Below are 15325 nucleotides of genomic sequence, written 5' to 3'. Positions count from 1 at the left end.
GAAGAAGATGGCGGCGGCCGTGGCGGCGACGGCGGCGGCGGCCTCCCACGCGCCGCTGACGCCAATGGCGCGCGCCAGCCGGCGAGCAGCGGATGGCGGCGGCGGTGGCGGCGGCCCGGGCTCCGGCGAGGGGCGGGGCGAGGCCGGGAGGGGGCCGGCCGGAGGCGGAGGCCGGGCCGGAGGCTGGAGGGAGGTGGTGGGGACAGTTTGTTGTGCTCGGAACATGGCGGGCGTCGCCGATGCGGCCGCCCCGGGGGAAGGTGGCGGTAGCGGCGCGGACGGCCCGGAATGGGACGGCCGCGGCGAGGCGGAGCAGCCGGGAGGCGGCGGCGGCGGCGGCGGCGGCCACGGGCCCCCGCCGGCGCCTCAGCACACGGAGACGCTGGGCTTCTACGAGAGCGACCGGCGGCGGGAGCGGCGCCGCAGCCGCGCAGGTGAGGCGGGCGGGCGGCGCTAGGCCGCGCCTAGGGCGGCGGCGAGCGTCTCGCGATCCGGAGCCCCAGCCCCGCTGCCGCAGCCGCCTCCGGGGCCGCCCGGGCTGTGGGGGCGCGAGCCGCCGAGGCTCCTGGGGGGCTCCGTGGCTCCGCGGCCGCTGACAGCTCGCCGGGCGGGGTCGGCGCGCGGCCCCCGGGCCCCCGGGCCCCCGCGGCACACGCGCGGCCAGGTGTGCCCGAGACACCAAGCCGCGGCCCGGGAAGTTCTGTGCGGGGTCACCTGACCGCTTTTGGAAGGTCCTTCCGAAAGACCCCCGGGGTGTGCTCCCGCCCGGTAGCGTTGGCGAGCACCTTCTGCGTCGCAGGGAGCTCCAAACTGAGACGCTCGGGGCTGGTGTCTTAAATATTTTCATGCCAAGGTGACTTTTTCGTTGTGTATTTTAAGCGAACTGGAGCCATAGAAACCTGTTCACTTGCCCTCCAAATAAGTGTTCCTCAGCCGCAGCTAGTAATGTGGTAATGACCGTGAAGTTCAGTACTTTTGCCCAGAACAGAAATACGTGGAAACCTCTCTTCAAAATGTTACCTGTGAACTTTTCCTAAACCGAAACTTAAGCCTCTTAAAAAAAAAAAAAAAAAAAAAGGCTGTACAGGAAAAGATGCCTTTGTGAATCCTACTTTCAACCACCAACTTTAAGCATGTTGTTAGAATACTATTTTGTAAACTGTGGGATTCCTTTTTTTAAAAAAAATTAAATTGCATTCGTATTCATCCTGTAGTTGTATATTAGGCTTCAAAGAAAAAGAGATTTTGAGATACATGTTTCATTGAGTTTAGTGGTCGCATTTACATTTTTATGTAATTCTAAGTTTTAAACAGCAGCTGAGCCATAACTCCATTAAATTTCTTCCCCCAAAATTGCTTCTGGTGGGCAGTAGGGGCTCCATTAGCCGTTATTTCCTTCAGTTCCTGCAAATGAATGTTCAGTCCTAAGGCTTACTGCATCATTGATTGTACTTGAATATTGAAAAATGTGGGAGTACTCAAAATACCAGAAGGTTGATCGGGTGAGATCCTGTGTGATTTGCTAATTGTCAGAAGTAGACAGAGGTTAGATTTTGAAGAGGTCTGTATCTTTGAAAAATAAGTACAGACTGTGCCTTGTTCAGTCTTTTTCAATTAACCACTTAAAAATTCTCAACTGTTTGGTTTAGTTGTCAGTTAAATACTTGGTTTCCAGAGTATTTACTTTCTGAACTGGCAGGATCTAAGTAAGACAGTATTAAATCTCTCAGCTGTCTGTTTACCGGCTTAGACTTGAACCTTAAAGATGCTCTGGTGCAAATGGAAACAAGAGTGGCCGGGTTTCACTACAATGGCTTTAAAATATTTCTGAGTTTCAGGAAAGCCAATATTATAAAAGCCCTTTTTGTTGTTGTTTGCATACACAGAAAATGAAGTTGTCAGGAGCCTTTTGATGAGCACAGATGTTAGGTTTTTGGAATAACCCCTAACACCCCTTTCCTGGCCCTTCCCGTGATGGGTCTGAATATCTGGTACCACGGACTTCCTCAGACTTCGCACCACGCACGCATTCTTCATCAACATGAGTTTCTGAGCGTGGTTTACTCAACCTGTTGGAAGTTGGACTTTTAACCTAGTTACAGAAAGTCTTTATCCGGGAGACACTTCCAGCTTTATTTGTTGGGATGGCCGTCGTTGTTTCCCTAATTCCATCAGTCTTTTGCGAGGAGAGATGACCGTGGCAAGTCTTGGGGATCAAGACTTAGGTAAGAATCTCAGGAATAGTTCAGCTGGGGTCACCAACCAGTGTTGTTCCATGGGGGCCCCGGGTGTCTCTACTCTGCTAGGCACACAGATCTTGCCCCTGCTGGCATCCACCCTCTAACTCTGATGCCGCATTGGTTGGAGATTAGAATTCTTTCAGTCATTCTTAAATACCCAGGCTGCTGAGCGGCTCTGCTTCACCTTGCTGTTCTAGCATCGCCCCTTTCTACTGCTCTAGAACCTTTCCCTCCTCCCTAGTGCAGTGTTTAGAAAACTGTTCCCTAGGGGCTGGCCTGGGCCAGAGGGCCTTTGAGTGGCACCACCTAGTGTCATGTGGGAAGCATTTCTCCCTGAATCAAATGTCTTCCAAGCTTCTGTGCTTATATTTAAGGTGTTACTTGTCCATTAAAAAAAAAAAATTTTTTTTTTTAGTGTAGTTGGCACAGTGTTGTATAGTTTCAGGTGTACAGCAGAGTGATTCAACATCTCTGTAGGTTATACTGTGCTCACCCCAAGTGTGGCTACCACTGTCACCTGCCTCTGATCCTCTAGTTCCTCCTCTCCAGTTTAGGGCAACCTTGGTTTTTTCCTTTGAAAGTCACAATCTTAGTGTCTTGGTGGCCTAACCATCAGTTAGTTCCAAAGTCCTTTTTATTATTTCTCCCAAGGAATTTAGAGGTCTTATAAATGTTTGTTGGCCTGTCCCAATAACCTAGGATACCATGAATGAGTACATAGACTAGGTCTTATCCACACCCTCCCCATCCAAGTAAAATAATTCAAACCATAGTATTTGAGGTTAATATTTTTGTTTTATACCTATCTTTGTCCATTTATATATTTAGAAGATATATATGAATATTCATTTGTGTATAAGCCGTTACATATACCATGTACGTGTATCTACATAAAGTGTAAGCTTTCATTTTGTTTCTCATTTCAGACTCTTTGAATCACTTGATTCTCTGTGCCCCGACTTTGGCTCACATGTAGCCTGGCGGTGGGTTAAAACTGTTCTTCTGGTACTAGTACTTACACCCTAAGAGTGCAAAAGGGATATTCTACTCATCATACCTGTCTCTTTCTCTCTCTCAGAACATTCATTGTATATTCCACTGTTGCTTTATGTGATCACAGTTCTTGGACTCTTGGTATTGTGCAGACCTACAGATTCATCTCTTCTGTCTTCTTTTGTTCCTGCTCTTAAAAATACTACCAACTTCTGGGCGCCTGGGTGGCTCAGTTGGTTAAGCAACTGCCTTCGGCTCAGGTCATGATCCTGGAGTCCCGGGATCGAGTCCCACATCGGGCCCCCTGCCAAGCAGGGAGTCTGCTTCTCCCTCTGACCCTCTTCCCTCCCATGCTCTCTATCTCTCATTCTCTCTCTCAAATAAATAAATAAAATCTTTAAAAAAAAAAAATACTACCAACTTCTGTTGTCCTTTTTGACATAAGCTCAGATAACACTACCAACTTCTGTTGTCCTTTTTGACATAAGCTCAGATAATAAGTACATATTACCATAGTTTTGCACTCATTCCCCACTTTGCTCATCTGTAAAAGTTTTAAGGGGGAAAGTTTCTATATAACCATGTTCCCATTTAGGAATCTACATCTAGCAAGTCAACTTTGAACTAAGAATTAGGTAATCTGTTCTTGGCCTGGTTTGGTTGTTAAATTGCTCTTAGACTCTGTGCTTGCTTAGACCACTTGCCTAATTCTTTTGGCTCTGTTTCATGACTCCACTACTAGGTGGTTGAGAATCTGAAGTACGTGAGCAGGCTCTGGTGCCGGTGAAGACTTAACAGTAGAAGAACTGGTGTAAAATAAGCATTGTACCTGTCAGTGAGGATAAAACAATACCTATATGATGCAGGTGTTGGAATGTGCATAGGGATAGGTGTTGCTTGTAAAACAAAAGAGCTTAAAGTAAGGTTATGGGTGAACAGTATTGTGTCTGATTTCAGCAGTGCTGTGGAACCCGTGCTTTTCTTTTTGTTTAAATGGTGACTCTTCCACTTCTAGAGCTTACATTTGTTATCCATCTCTTTTGCTGCTTTTCTCTTTCTTTACCCATTTTAGACCTCTTGCTTTACCTCTGTGAGAGAATGAGCAGAGGCAGGAAGAAAGCCTAAACCCCAAAAAGCCAACTGAACTCCTTTTTACGGTTACCACAAAAGACTTTGAGTGGGACAGAAGTTTTAACTGTTCATATTCTCTATGCCCTATTTTTGTGTAATTGAAAATTTAAATTCTTATTACAATTAACTTATTTTTATTAAAATACCTTTTCATTTAATTGGTCCTTATCCTCCATAGAATATGTTACATGGTTATCCCTGTGGCCCCAAACTTATCCTCATGGATGATTAAAGGCTGTTGTTCTGAATTAATTTCTCACTTACAAAGGGAAGTAATGATAACTGTAAAACTGACTGGGAAGTTACTTGGATTAACCACAATCCTGAGATAGGTAAGGTAAAGTTAACTTCTCTCTGACACACTATTGTTCTGCTTTTAAAACTCTCACTTGCTTTATTTAACTAGTGCATGTAAATTAAACAAGCAGTGAAGTTACTCATTTGGGTCTTTGGGCAGTATCCCAGCTTTTTAAAATGTTTAACTTCATCCTAGTTTACCCTCCAAAATTCATCCCTGGCTGCTCATTAGTGGCCCAGTTTGAGGAATGCTTGGGTGAAATAGGTCTTTGGAAAGACTATAGCATTGACTGTCAGATTACTGACATTCTGATCCCATTTTTAGTCCTTAACCCTGAAACCTTGTGACCTTTGAAACAGTCACTACTCTTTGTGTCCCTGTTTTCCATCTATAAGTATATAAATTCATGAATATTCTACCTATTCCTTACTTCCCTAAGTGAGACTATTTAGAAGCAGTTTGAGGGTCTTAAAAATTTGACTGGTACCTTTACTATTATTTGACTTAGGAAGACAGAATCACTGTTGTATTGATTTCTAATGTGCCTTGTACAAGGATGAACCTCTGTGTTTGTGTAACAAACTTACATGTAATACTTTTATGTAACCTTAGTAAAGTTTATTACCATTTTACATTATTTAAGACTGGAGATTCGCATGTTTTATAATATTTTCCTAACAGTTAACCAATATTACTTTCCAATTTTTTAATGGCCAGTGCTATCTTAAGAAAGATATATTTAGACATATTACCTAACATTTAAATATATTTATGATTACTCATTATTTTTAATTAGTACTTTTGTATCCTGGCTTCTTATTTCTAAACCAAGCTATCCCAGAAGATAATTAAACATAATCTTCTTTTAGGGATGAGGAAGAAGCAATTTTTATTGTACTTTTTCTCAATTTAAGATACCAGAACACAGAGCATTTCTGCAGTAAAAGATGAATATTGATTAAAAATACTCTGGAGGAACGGATTTGGATTTATGATTGGTATTATTTTCCTTATATGAAATATTCACAAGTGGCAAAACTTAGTTCTTCCAATGTAAAAGCACTTGTTTGTATTATAAGTATTTTTAAAAGACGTGTTGACATTTCTTCTTGGTAAGAACTAGATAAATGAACTAAAATTGGTTGACATCTAAAAAGCTAAGTCAGTGTTTGGAAAATAAACATTTGGATTATTTTATTTTGGAAAATAATTTGCTTTTAAAATATAAAGATAGATGTTTGGCATAACAAGTGAGAGTGACTTTTGCTAAGAAGGAATGAAATGCCACCACAGTATGGAAGAAAGTTAAAGTGGACCAGAATTCTTGAGGGGTGGCACCCACAGGTGAAGGAACAATAGCCTTCTTAGGTAATTAGCCAGGCAAGTAAGTTCAGACAAATCTGTAGAATGCTAGACAACAATGTTTAAAACAACAAGTACAAAAACAGTGAACCACAGCTATACTTTGGAACAGAAGATTAAGTAGCATCCTGCAAAACCTATCTGTGGCTAGGGAAGGTGGAGTGGCTGACAGAGCAGCAGGGCTAACTTAACTAGCTCAGGCTGCAGGGCAACGTAAGCCCCTTCTCCTTCAGTATGAATCAAAGGGCTCTTTCTGGCCGGTTGAAGCCAGGTTAGGGCTAGGTTATCTTGTCGGGTAGATGGATGCTAATTATGGTGTAGGGGAGAAAGCACTCTGGACTTGGAGGTCAGAGATCCAGATTCTGTTCCCAATTTGCATCTTAACCTTTCAGTAACTTTGGACAAGTCTCTTAACCTCTATGATCCTCAGTTTCTTCATTTGTAAAACGTGAACACCATTATCTTGCTCTCTTTGGCTCTCAGAGTTGTTGTGAGAATTTTATGAAGTACTGTGTGCAAGACCTTTGTAAACTGCCTCTTGGCATAAAGTGGGAGGATCCTAATTCCTTAAGCAGGGCCAGTTTTACAGGAGTGGGGGAGAAGAAGGTAAGATAAAGCTTCCGAAATATTTCACTCCATGAAGCTTGGTTCTTTTGTTAGTATTGCTTTAGTGTATCTTTAAAAAACCATTCCCTAGCCCATCAGTATGGTGTTAATTATATGCGGGCACTTCCCTCAGATCTAGGACTCACTGGGGGCTGGACATTGGGAAGATAAGGATTCGTGGTGCCTGCTTTCAAACAGCTCATGAGCTGGTAAGGGAGCTGACCAGTTAACCCTGTTAACTTCAGAGAAGTAAACCCAGGGTGCTGTATGTGAAACACAGAGAAAGAGGAGGATGGGGGTAGGGGGGTTCCCAGTTTTCTAGAAAGTACATAGTGGCCTGTTTACAAAAGCACTTGAGACAATGATAGGCAAAATAATCTAGTGCAACATGCACCCCAATGTTTATAGCAGCAGTGTCCACAATAGCCAAAGTATGGAAAGAGCCCAGATGTCCATCAACAGATGAATGGATAAAGAAGATGGGGGGGGGGGGGTGTGTGAGTATAATGGAATATTGCTCAGCAAACAGGAGGAACAGAATCTTGCCATTTGCAGCGATGTGGATGAAACTAGAGGGTATTATGCTAATCGAAATAAATCAGAGATAGACAAATACCATATGATTTCACTCATATGTGGAGCTTAAGTAACAAAACAGAGGAGCATAGGGGAAGGGAAGGAAAATAAAATAAGATAAAAACAGAGGGAGGCAAACCATAAGAGACTTAGCTCTAGGAAACAAACAGGGTTGCTGGAGGGGAGGTGGGTGGTGGCATGGGGTAACTGGGTGACTGGTGTTAGGGAGGGCACGTGATGTGATGAGCACTGGCTTTTATAGGCAACTGATGAATCACTAAATTCTGCCCCTGAGACTAATAATACAGTATGTGTTAACTAAATTGAATTCAAATAAAAAATTAAAAAATAATCTAGTGCCAAAAAGCACACGCTTTGAGGATAGACTGCTTGATTTTGAATCCTGGCTCTACTGCTTTCTTCCTGTGTGACCTTGGAGACCTCCTTAACCTCTCTATCCCTTGGTTTCTTCATCTGCAAAGTGGACCTAACAGTGGAATATGCCTAATAGTTATGAGAGCTCTGCATTAAAATGTTTTTATCATTTTGATTTTTGTTTATTTTTATTTATTTATTTGACAGAGACACAGCAAGAATAGGAACACAAGCAGGGGGAGTGGGAGAGGGAGAAGCAGGCTTCCCGCCGAGCAGGGAGCCTGATGTGGGACTCCATCCCAGGACCCTGGGACCATGACTTGAGCCGAAGGCAGATGCTAAACAACTGAGCCACCCAGGCACCCCTCATTTTGATTTTTTTAAGTGCATACTTTTAAATTTTCCATTGTGGAATTTAATTGGGTGTTTATAACTAAAATTCTTGCATTTCTAGAAGTAGAAGCCTCACATACCACTGTTTTATATTTGTATTATAGTTAAGACACTTTTGTAGGTTTATACTGTATGACTTGTTTACAGAAAATTAGTTATTAGGTTAGATAGTTTGTTGAATATACTTATTTGCCCCATTACTGTTTATCCATGAAAACAGGATTGCAGAAGCAGCATCAATAAACACTAGGAAATCCCCAAACCAGAATTGAGTACTACCTCAGATCCTATGAAATTACTAGTAAGGAGTTCAAGACCTTGTGTCATGCTTTGCAGTTGTCTTGTGCTTTCAGGCAGATCCTCTCTCGGTCCCTTGGCCATCTTGCATGGACCCCAGGCAGGTTCTAAAACTGCTCCAAGCCTCAGTTTTCTCTTCTGTGAAATTGAGACCTATGATGTGAGCAGGGTCACAGGACTCATGTGTGATAGAGAGAATGCCAGAACCCCCTTCTTCTGATTGCTAATCCCTGCTTTTCTTGTGGATCATAACAAAACTCTTATTATGGTAAAACTCGGTAAACTGCGTCATCAGGGAAGACGCCACGGCGGAGGATAATTTTCTAAGTAAACAGGGTATAGCTGTCTCAGTCTTTTGATTTAATTTGCTGTTTTAAATTTAAAAGTCCATAATAGCCTGTTGTATATTTCCTTAACACAGCTGACATACTAGCAGGCTGCCCAGCTTCACTCCCTGCCCTTCCTGTGGATAAGGCAAGCAAGCATCCTTGTCGTGCAGCTCAGGGCGCTCGCTGGCTGTGCCTGCCAGCGTGGCACCCTATCCTTTTGGGGGGAGGTTCGGATACCTGGTGGGTGAGCCTTTACAGTCACTTAGACACACACACACAGCCAGGAGGCTCCTTATCGGCAGTGGCAGCTGCGGCCAGTGAGGCGCCGGAGCTCGTCACTCTTTTCCGACTCCCGCCCAGGCTCGGGAAAGTCTCAGTCACAGGCTGTTTTCTCAGGAATCTGGTGTTCTCTCTGCTTTTGCCACTTCTGATTTCTGGTTCTGTTTTTGTTCTCTCAGCCACACTGCTCTCTGATTTTTCCTCCTCCTTCTCTGATCCCATATAGTCTTTGAGCAAGCGTGTATTGAACACCTATGACGTGCTGGACCCCGAGGATGCAAAGGAAAGGACAAAACAAGGCCCCAAAAGGAGTGTGGTGGTAGAAGCGCCAGAACAGGTAGTCGCTGTGCCAGCCGAGTGGGGGAAGGCTGCGTTCTGTTCAGAAAACCTGGGGCTGGCTTCACAGAGCAGGCGCCTGTGCGTGGTCACCTGTGGGAAACTGGAGGGGAATTCTGTTCCAGAACTACCTGGAGTAACCACAGCCCTGAGTTAGGTGTCAACCGACTGCCCTGTTCGCAAGAAGTGAAACGTAGCGTAACTAGAGAATTGTGACCTAGAGATTCAGCAGAGGCAGGTGTGAGGCATGACTGAGAACATAGCGGGGGGCCAAGTGGTCGGGGATCTGGTGTCACTGCCGCAGAGGTGTAGGGCCTGTCCCGCAGGTGGCAGAGAGCACTGAAGGGGGCCCGCAGCCAGTCTGTGAGCATGTTGGCTCTGGCTGCCCAGCAGGGTTAGGGCTGAAGGGAGGAAAGACTGGAAGAAGGGCATGAGTCAGGAAGCTTAGGTGGGAACTGGGGGCGGTGGGGGGGGGGGGGGGCGCGGTGAGAAGGACCAAACTAGGGTGGCATAGAGAGAGAGGGAGTAAGTGAATAAATGTGCCAGACGACGAGTCAGTGGGGTTTTGTGAGAGGAGCAGGGTAGCCCCAAGCTTCTAACATACAGCGGTGTCACTGTGGTGCACACGCTAAAGTCAGGGCTGCAGGAGAGGGTAGATTGTGGGGGAAGATCCTGAGCTCCGCTTGCACGTTCAAGGTAAGAGGGGGGGCTCCAGGTGGAGTTGCCCAGGAGGCAGCTGGAAATACGAGTCCAGGTTCCCAGGGTCAGATATGGTGACTTTAGGATTCAGATGATGGTTTTAACCTTAGACTGTCCAAAGAGAATAGGAAAAAGAGAAAAGGACACGCCAAGGAATAAGAGCCTTCAGGGATGGCCAGTGTTTCACTCTTAACTGGTGCTTCGTTAGGACACAGTGATGGGAACACTGAGCCAGCAAACCCTTGCAGGTCAGGTGGGGGAGAAGCTGCCAGAGACACCCAGGGCCGAAAAGTTGGGCAATTAAAGAGGGCAGCGCCTATGGTGGGAGGGTAGCAGGCAGGAGTGTGGACGGGAATCCTGGTGAAGTGACTTTTGGGGCTCACTGGTATCAGTACAGTCTGTCCTGCCTTCGGAGAGCCTGCTGCTTCTCAGATTTTACATGAAAGGATTGATGTTTATGACATATTTATTGATCCATATCAGCTAATCAGAACTTCTTTTGCTTTCTGGGGCGCCTGGGTGGCTCAGCCGTTAAGCGTCTGCCTTTGGCTCAGGTCATGATCCCAGGGTCCTGGTATCGAGCCCCGTATTGGACTCCATGCTTGGCGGGGAGTCTGCGTCTCCCTTTTCCCTCTGTGTTCGCCTGCGCGCTCTCTCGCTCATATAAATAAATAAAATCTTTTTTTTTTTTTTTAAAGCACAGCCTTTGCTTTCTAATTGGAAGACTCAACTGAATAAGAGTATCTATATATTTTTTTAAAGATTTTATTTAGGGGCGCCTGGGTGGCTCAGATGGTTAAGCACCTGCTTTCGGCTCAGGTCATGATCCCAGGGTCCTGGGATCGAGCCCCACGTCTGGCTCCTGGCTCAGCGGGGAGCCTGCTTCTCCCTCTCCCTCTGCCTCTCCCCCTGCTCATGCTCTCTCCCTCTCTGTATCTCTCTGTCTCAAATGAATAAATAAAATCTTAAAAAAATATATTTATTTGAGAAAGAGAGAGCACGAGCAGGGGGACGGGCAAAGGGGGAGAAAGAGGGATAAGCAGACCCCCACTGAGCAGGGAGCTCCATGTGGAGCTCCATCCCAGCACCCTGGGATCATGACCTGAGCCAACAACAGACGCTTCACCAACTGAGCCACTCAGGTGCCCCACGAGTATGATTTTTATCTTTCATTGGTTTGGCTGTTCTTGTTTGCAGCTCGGAAGGCTTTCTTTTTCTCCCCTTCATACGGCAGATCGTGTTCTGGATCTAGCCAGTCTACAGTGTATTAGAAAGTTCCCAATCAAAAATTGTACTCTGCATGGATTTGGTGATACTAAGCCCTTCTAATCGGAACATCTATTAATATGTGAACAATACAGTTCACCTCTGATGTCCCTAGCTTCAACTGTAAATGTACTGAGAGCATGATGCTCACAGTGCGTTTGATGATTCGGCCTGCCCTGCTCAAAGATGGAGTGGGTGGAAGTCTGCTTTTCTCTCCCGTCTGTTTCAATCCCTAGATATCTGGTATGGTATCACTAACTCTCCAGAGAGAGGACGAATCTGGAGTTTAAAGAAATGTGTACACATATGTATGTATTTTTTTGTGTAATATAACCTCTATACATGAGCAGCCCATTTGACCTGATGCTCAGAAGAACTCGCCATCTGTTCAATGCTGGAGGAAGTAAGCTGTTTTCAGCCCACCAGGAGGTAGTAAGTCTCCTTCTGGGTCTTCCTAAGGGCTTTTCAAGGGTGTTTTTGACTCTAGACTCTTCCCCATCCCTGCGGACTTTAAATCCTGGCACTCACATAAGATGCAATTCCGTGAGTCAGTACTCATGCATGAAATCCACCTTCCCTCTTTGTCATTTTTTGGAGGGAACACCAACACTGTGTTTGGTAAAAGGACCACAAGGGCCAGCTCAGGGCAAAGAGGACCAATTGAAGCCTTTGGTATCCTGACTCTGGAAGAGGGCTTGGCTTCCTGGGGAGTAAGGCTAGGATGGTAATGGGAATCAGGGATCCTGAAAAGTCAGTGAGGTGATGGGCTGTCAGGGAAGGGGTTGGAACCTTAGCATCTCATCCCAGAGACTCCAGGTACAGCCAAGGGGAAAGTACTCAACCTCCTTTGGCCTTACTTTCATTTGAGACGAGATGATTCTGGGTGAATTTGTTTTGGAGGAACAGAGAGAACAGGTGGACAAATCCAAGGAAAGGGGAGTCTTTCAGATCTTGTTGAGGTTCTACTTTGTATGACTTAGGATGATGATTATCCTGTTGGTAGGCCTTCACCTAGGGAAATGGCATTATTTAGGTACTTTTGCAGGATCTCTGAGGCTAAAGAAAGAAGTTGCACTGATACCAATGTAGTTCACCCAGGATGGTTTTTGGACCCGAACAATGCCTGTTTAGGTGACTTGGCTCTCTTTTAGCTTATGTAGAATCATATATATAGATAGGGATATATACATTTATTCATTTTGTAAATACTTGATCTCTACTCTCCCTTATATCTCTCAGTCTAACTCCTATATCACCTATAAGACCCAGGACTGCACTCTTGGAAACACTTTTCTATTCTGGCTCATAGTAATTGTTCTTTTTATATTCCTGTGTCTTTTTCCCTTTATACCACATGGAGTAGCAATTTTGTCAATAATTTTTGCTGATCATTTGTTTGTAGCTGTTCAGTTCTGGGCACAGAATTACAGACTGCTTTGTTTTATTCTCTTTTTGTTTTATATTTGTATTATCTTCGGCCCCAGCTAGCATGTAAGTTTCTTGATAAATACTGTTCTTTTTGTTTTGTGTCATTTTCTTTTCCTGTAGAGCTTTCGTTGTTGAGGTTCCTCAGTGCTGAACTAACAAGAGGGTACTTCCTTGAACATAATGAGGCCAAGTATACAGAAAGAAGAGAAAGAGTATACACTTGTATGCGAATACCAAGAGAATTGGAAAAGGTACTATTTTTTTTTCTATTACCAGACATCATTTTGAAAGTTATGTCAACATGTTAATTATATGAAAATAAATTGTGAACAGCTTGAGCTGAGTTTTTAAAATATTGGAAATAATGTGATCATAGGTAATTAAATATATTGGGAGTAGGACTTCCCATCCAGGAAGAGGCTTTAAAACTTGTATTTTTAGTGTAAGTAAGATCCAGTGTTTCTTAACTTTGCTATATATTAAACTTACCGTATTTCCACTTGTGTCTCAGCCAGGTCACTTTTTCCAAGGCATACTCTCTACCTACTCCTTTAGTTCTCATCAGTTTTATTGTACTAGGGGCAGTATTCTTTCCATTCAACATGACAAAGTATTTAATTTCAGCCCTTTTAAAGGTTTCAGTTTCTCAGAAAGCCCTCATATTTAAAACATAAATGATAGGCTCTTCAAAGAAAAAGACAATTCATTGCATCTTTGCCACAGAAAACCTCACACGCTAGGGTGAGTGTGACCACAGCAGCACTGACTCCATGCACACTGTGTTCCCGCCGTTGTGTCTCAGGTCTGTCAGGACCAGTCAGAGATGTTGGGAAGGCCGCTCTTTTCCCTCTGCATTGCTGCAGTTGGTACGTCTGAGCAATTCCAAGATTTCTCGCCAGAAAGGAATTAAGAAATCAGCTTTGGCTGTATTAGAGAACTCGGTTTTGTGCTTTTATAGTAACTTAAAACTTTTAATAGTTTGATCAGTTCCTTAGAATCTTACTTTCTGTTGGAGTGGCTGTCAGAGGAGTTTTGCTGGTTTGCTCGGTCAGAGTGTTCTAGAGCAAGAGGGGCGGGAGACAGTGAGGAGCGAGGACCCAGCTGGTTGGGCTGATGGTCTTTTACTTCCGACAGTCCCATCAGTGTGGTAGAGGGAAGGGAGGCAGCTGGAGAGTGACAGTTCGAGAAGTGTTGCTTCACATGGGCGCGGGGTGGCAGGTCGCCTGCTGCAGCAGGTCGCCTGCTGCAGCTTGAGGCCATTCTGGGCTCGGGTAGGGAGAGATGAGAGCAAGCGCGGCCTGGAGAGGGAACATTGCTGACAGTGAGACAGTGGCTGCCTTAGTTATGATTGTGTGGCTGCCTCTCTTGGGAGGCTCGGGTTCCAGGAAGAGTCAGGGCCTGGGGGGTGAGACGGAGGAGTGTGGGGCACTCTCAGCACCACTGCTCCCCCAGTGCAGCAGCACCTTGATTTTGTATATTGGAATTTATTTAAGATTTTGGCCAACGATGGGGGGTAATGTTTCTTTTGCTTGTCAATAATAATAATAGTAATAGTAATTCTTAGGTCTTTCTTAAACACATTAATTATTTTCTGAGCTCCCTTTCTCTTTCCAGTGATTAGCCAAGACAGAGAAATGTAAGGATACACAGCAGAGGGAATTGGAGGGAGGTTTGCTGGGATCTGTATCCTTGTACAGGACAGTGCCAGCCACAGTCAGCTTTTACCCACCTGGTCTCTTTGAGGGAAGGTTTTTCTCTCACTTGCCTGAACGGTTGTGGATTCCCATTTTTCTCTGCGGAGTGCACAGAGATTTGCCTGCAATCCACAGCCAAACTATGGACACACCCAGGGGATTGCTTCAAAGCAAGAAGTATGTGTGTCTGACCCGTTTTATTACCCAACGTGGGGCTGAAATGATGAGCAGCGGCCACAGCCCTCATGATGGTGAGCTCATCGGAGGAGGGTCAATACACATATCCTTCTCTTCTCTTTACTGGCACCACTGACATGCCAAGCAGTTTCTCGGTAGATTTCTCACAGAAACTTGTGACCGTTTCAGGTTTGTTAGTGTGAGTGTTGTCTTCTGGGGAAAATGCCCACAAACCTTGGTAAGACTTCACTATGAACCAGGGTGTTTTTCAAACCATGGTGCATTAAGGGACCACTGATGGGATGGGTAACTGATGAGGTAGGTTGCAGCCAATTAGGAATTTCTTTTTAAAGAAAAGAATAGAAAAGTTATCAGAGTGCATTGCCCGTAGGAGGGTAAGTATTTTGTCATGAAACTTTGGTGTTATTTGTGTGTATATAAGGGGTATAACATCAGAAAAGTTGAATTAACACTGCTCATGCACAATTGTAATAATTTTCTAATCCTGTTTCCTATTACAGAGGCTTTTGCTTTGGGCCTATTTAGGAAAGTTTGATTTAGTCTCTTAGAACAATACTTCAGAAGCTTTATTGCTTAAAATGTACAAAAGGGTGCACATTTTTCAGTTTAGAACAATTTCTTCTTAACTTCTCAAAATAAGTGAAACACAGAGGAAAGCAGAGTTCTATTTCAGTTTGATCACAGGCGTAAATATCTCGTAACAGGGTGAGTTCCTTCTGGTGTCTCCCAGACCTTTATGTTATGAGTAGGGTTTCACCAGGCTTTTATTATAAAAGTTGGGGGCGGGCTATCTAGATGTTCATGTCAGTAAATTTATTGTCTAAT

The 15325-nt window shown here is 44.6% G+C and overlaps 1 protein-coding gene across 4 annotated transcripts in view; it reads left to right on the top strand.

Moving 5' to 3' along the window:
• The first annotated feature begins 160 nt into the window (after positions 1–160).
• The window catches only part of TAPT1 (transmembrane anterior posterior transformation 1), a 57362-nt gene continuing 42197 nt past the window's right edge, over positions 161–15325 (top strand). The window contains exons 1-2 of one of the 4 annotated variants that reach the window (XM_027598186.2): positions 161–434; positions 12729–12859. In XM_027598186.2, coding sequence (XP_027453987.1) covers positions 224–434; positions 12729–12859 — 342 coding nt within the window. In that variant the 5' untranslated portion in view covers positions 161–223. Of the gene's footprint in view, positions 435–834; positions 854–1376; positions 2226–11833; positions 12312–12728; positions 12860–15325 lie in introns of those variants that run through there. The other 3 variants (XM_027598190.1, XM_027598189.1, XM_027598188.2) reach the window with 3 other exon arrangements.

This window comes from Zalophus californianus, chromosome 2 (genome assembly GCF_009762305.2).
Source record: "Zalophus californianus isolate mZalCal1 chromosome 2, mZalCal1.pri.v2, whole genome shotgun sequence".
NCBI lineage: Eukaryota > Metazoa > Chordata > Mammalia > Carnivora > Otariidae > Zalophus > Zalophus californianus.
This window is presented reverse-complemented; position numbering and strand designations above follow the sequence as displayed.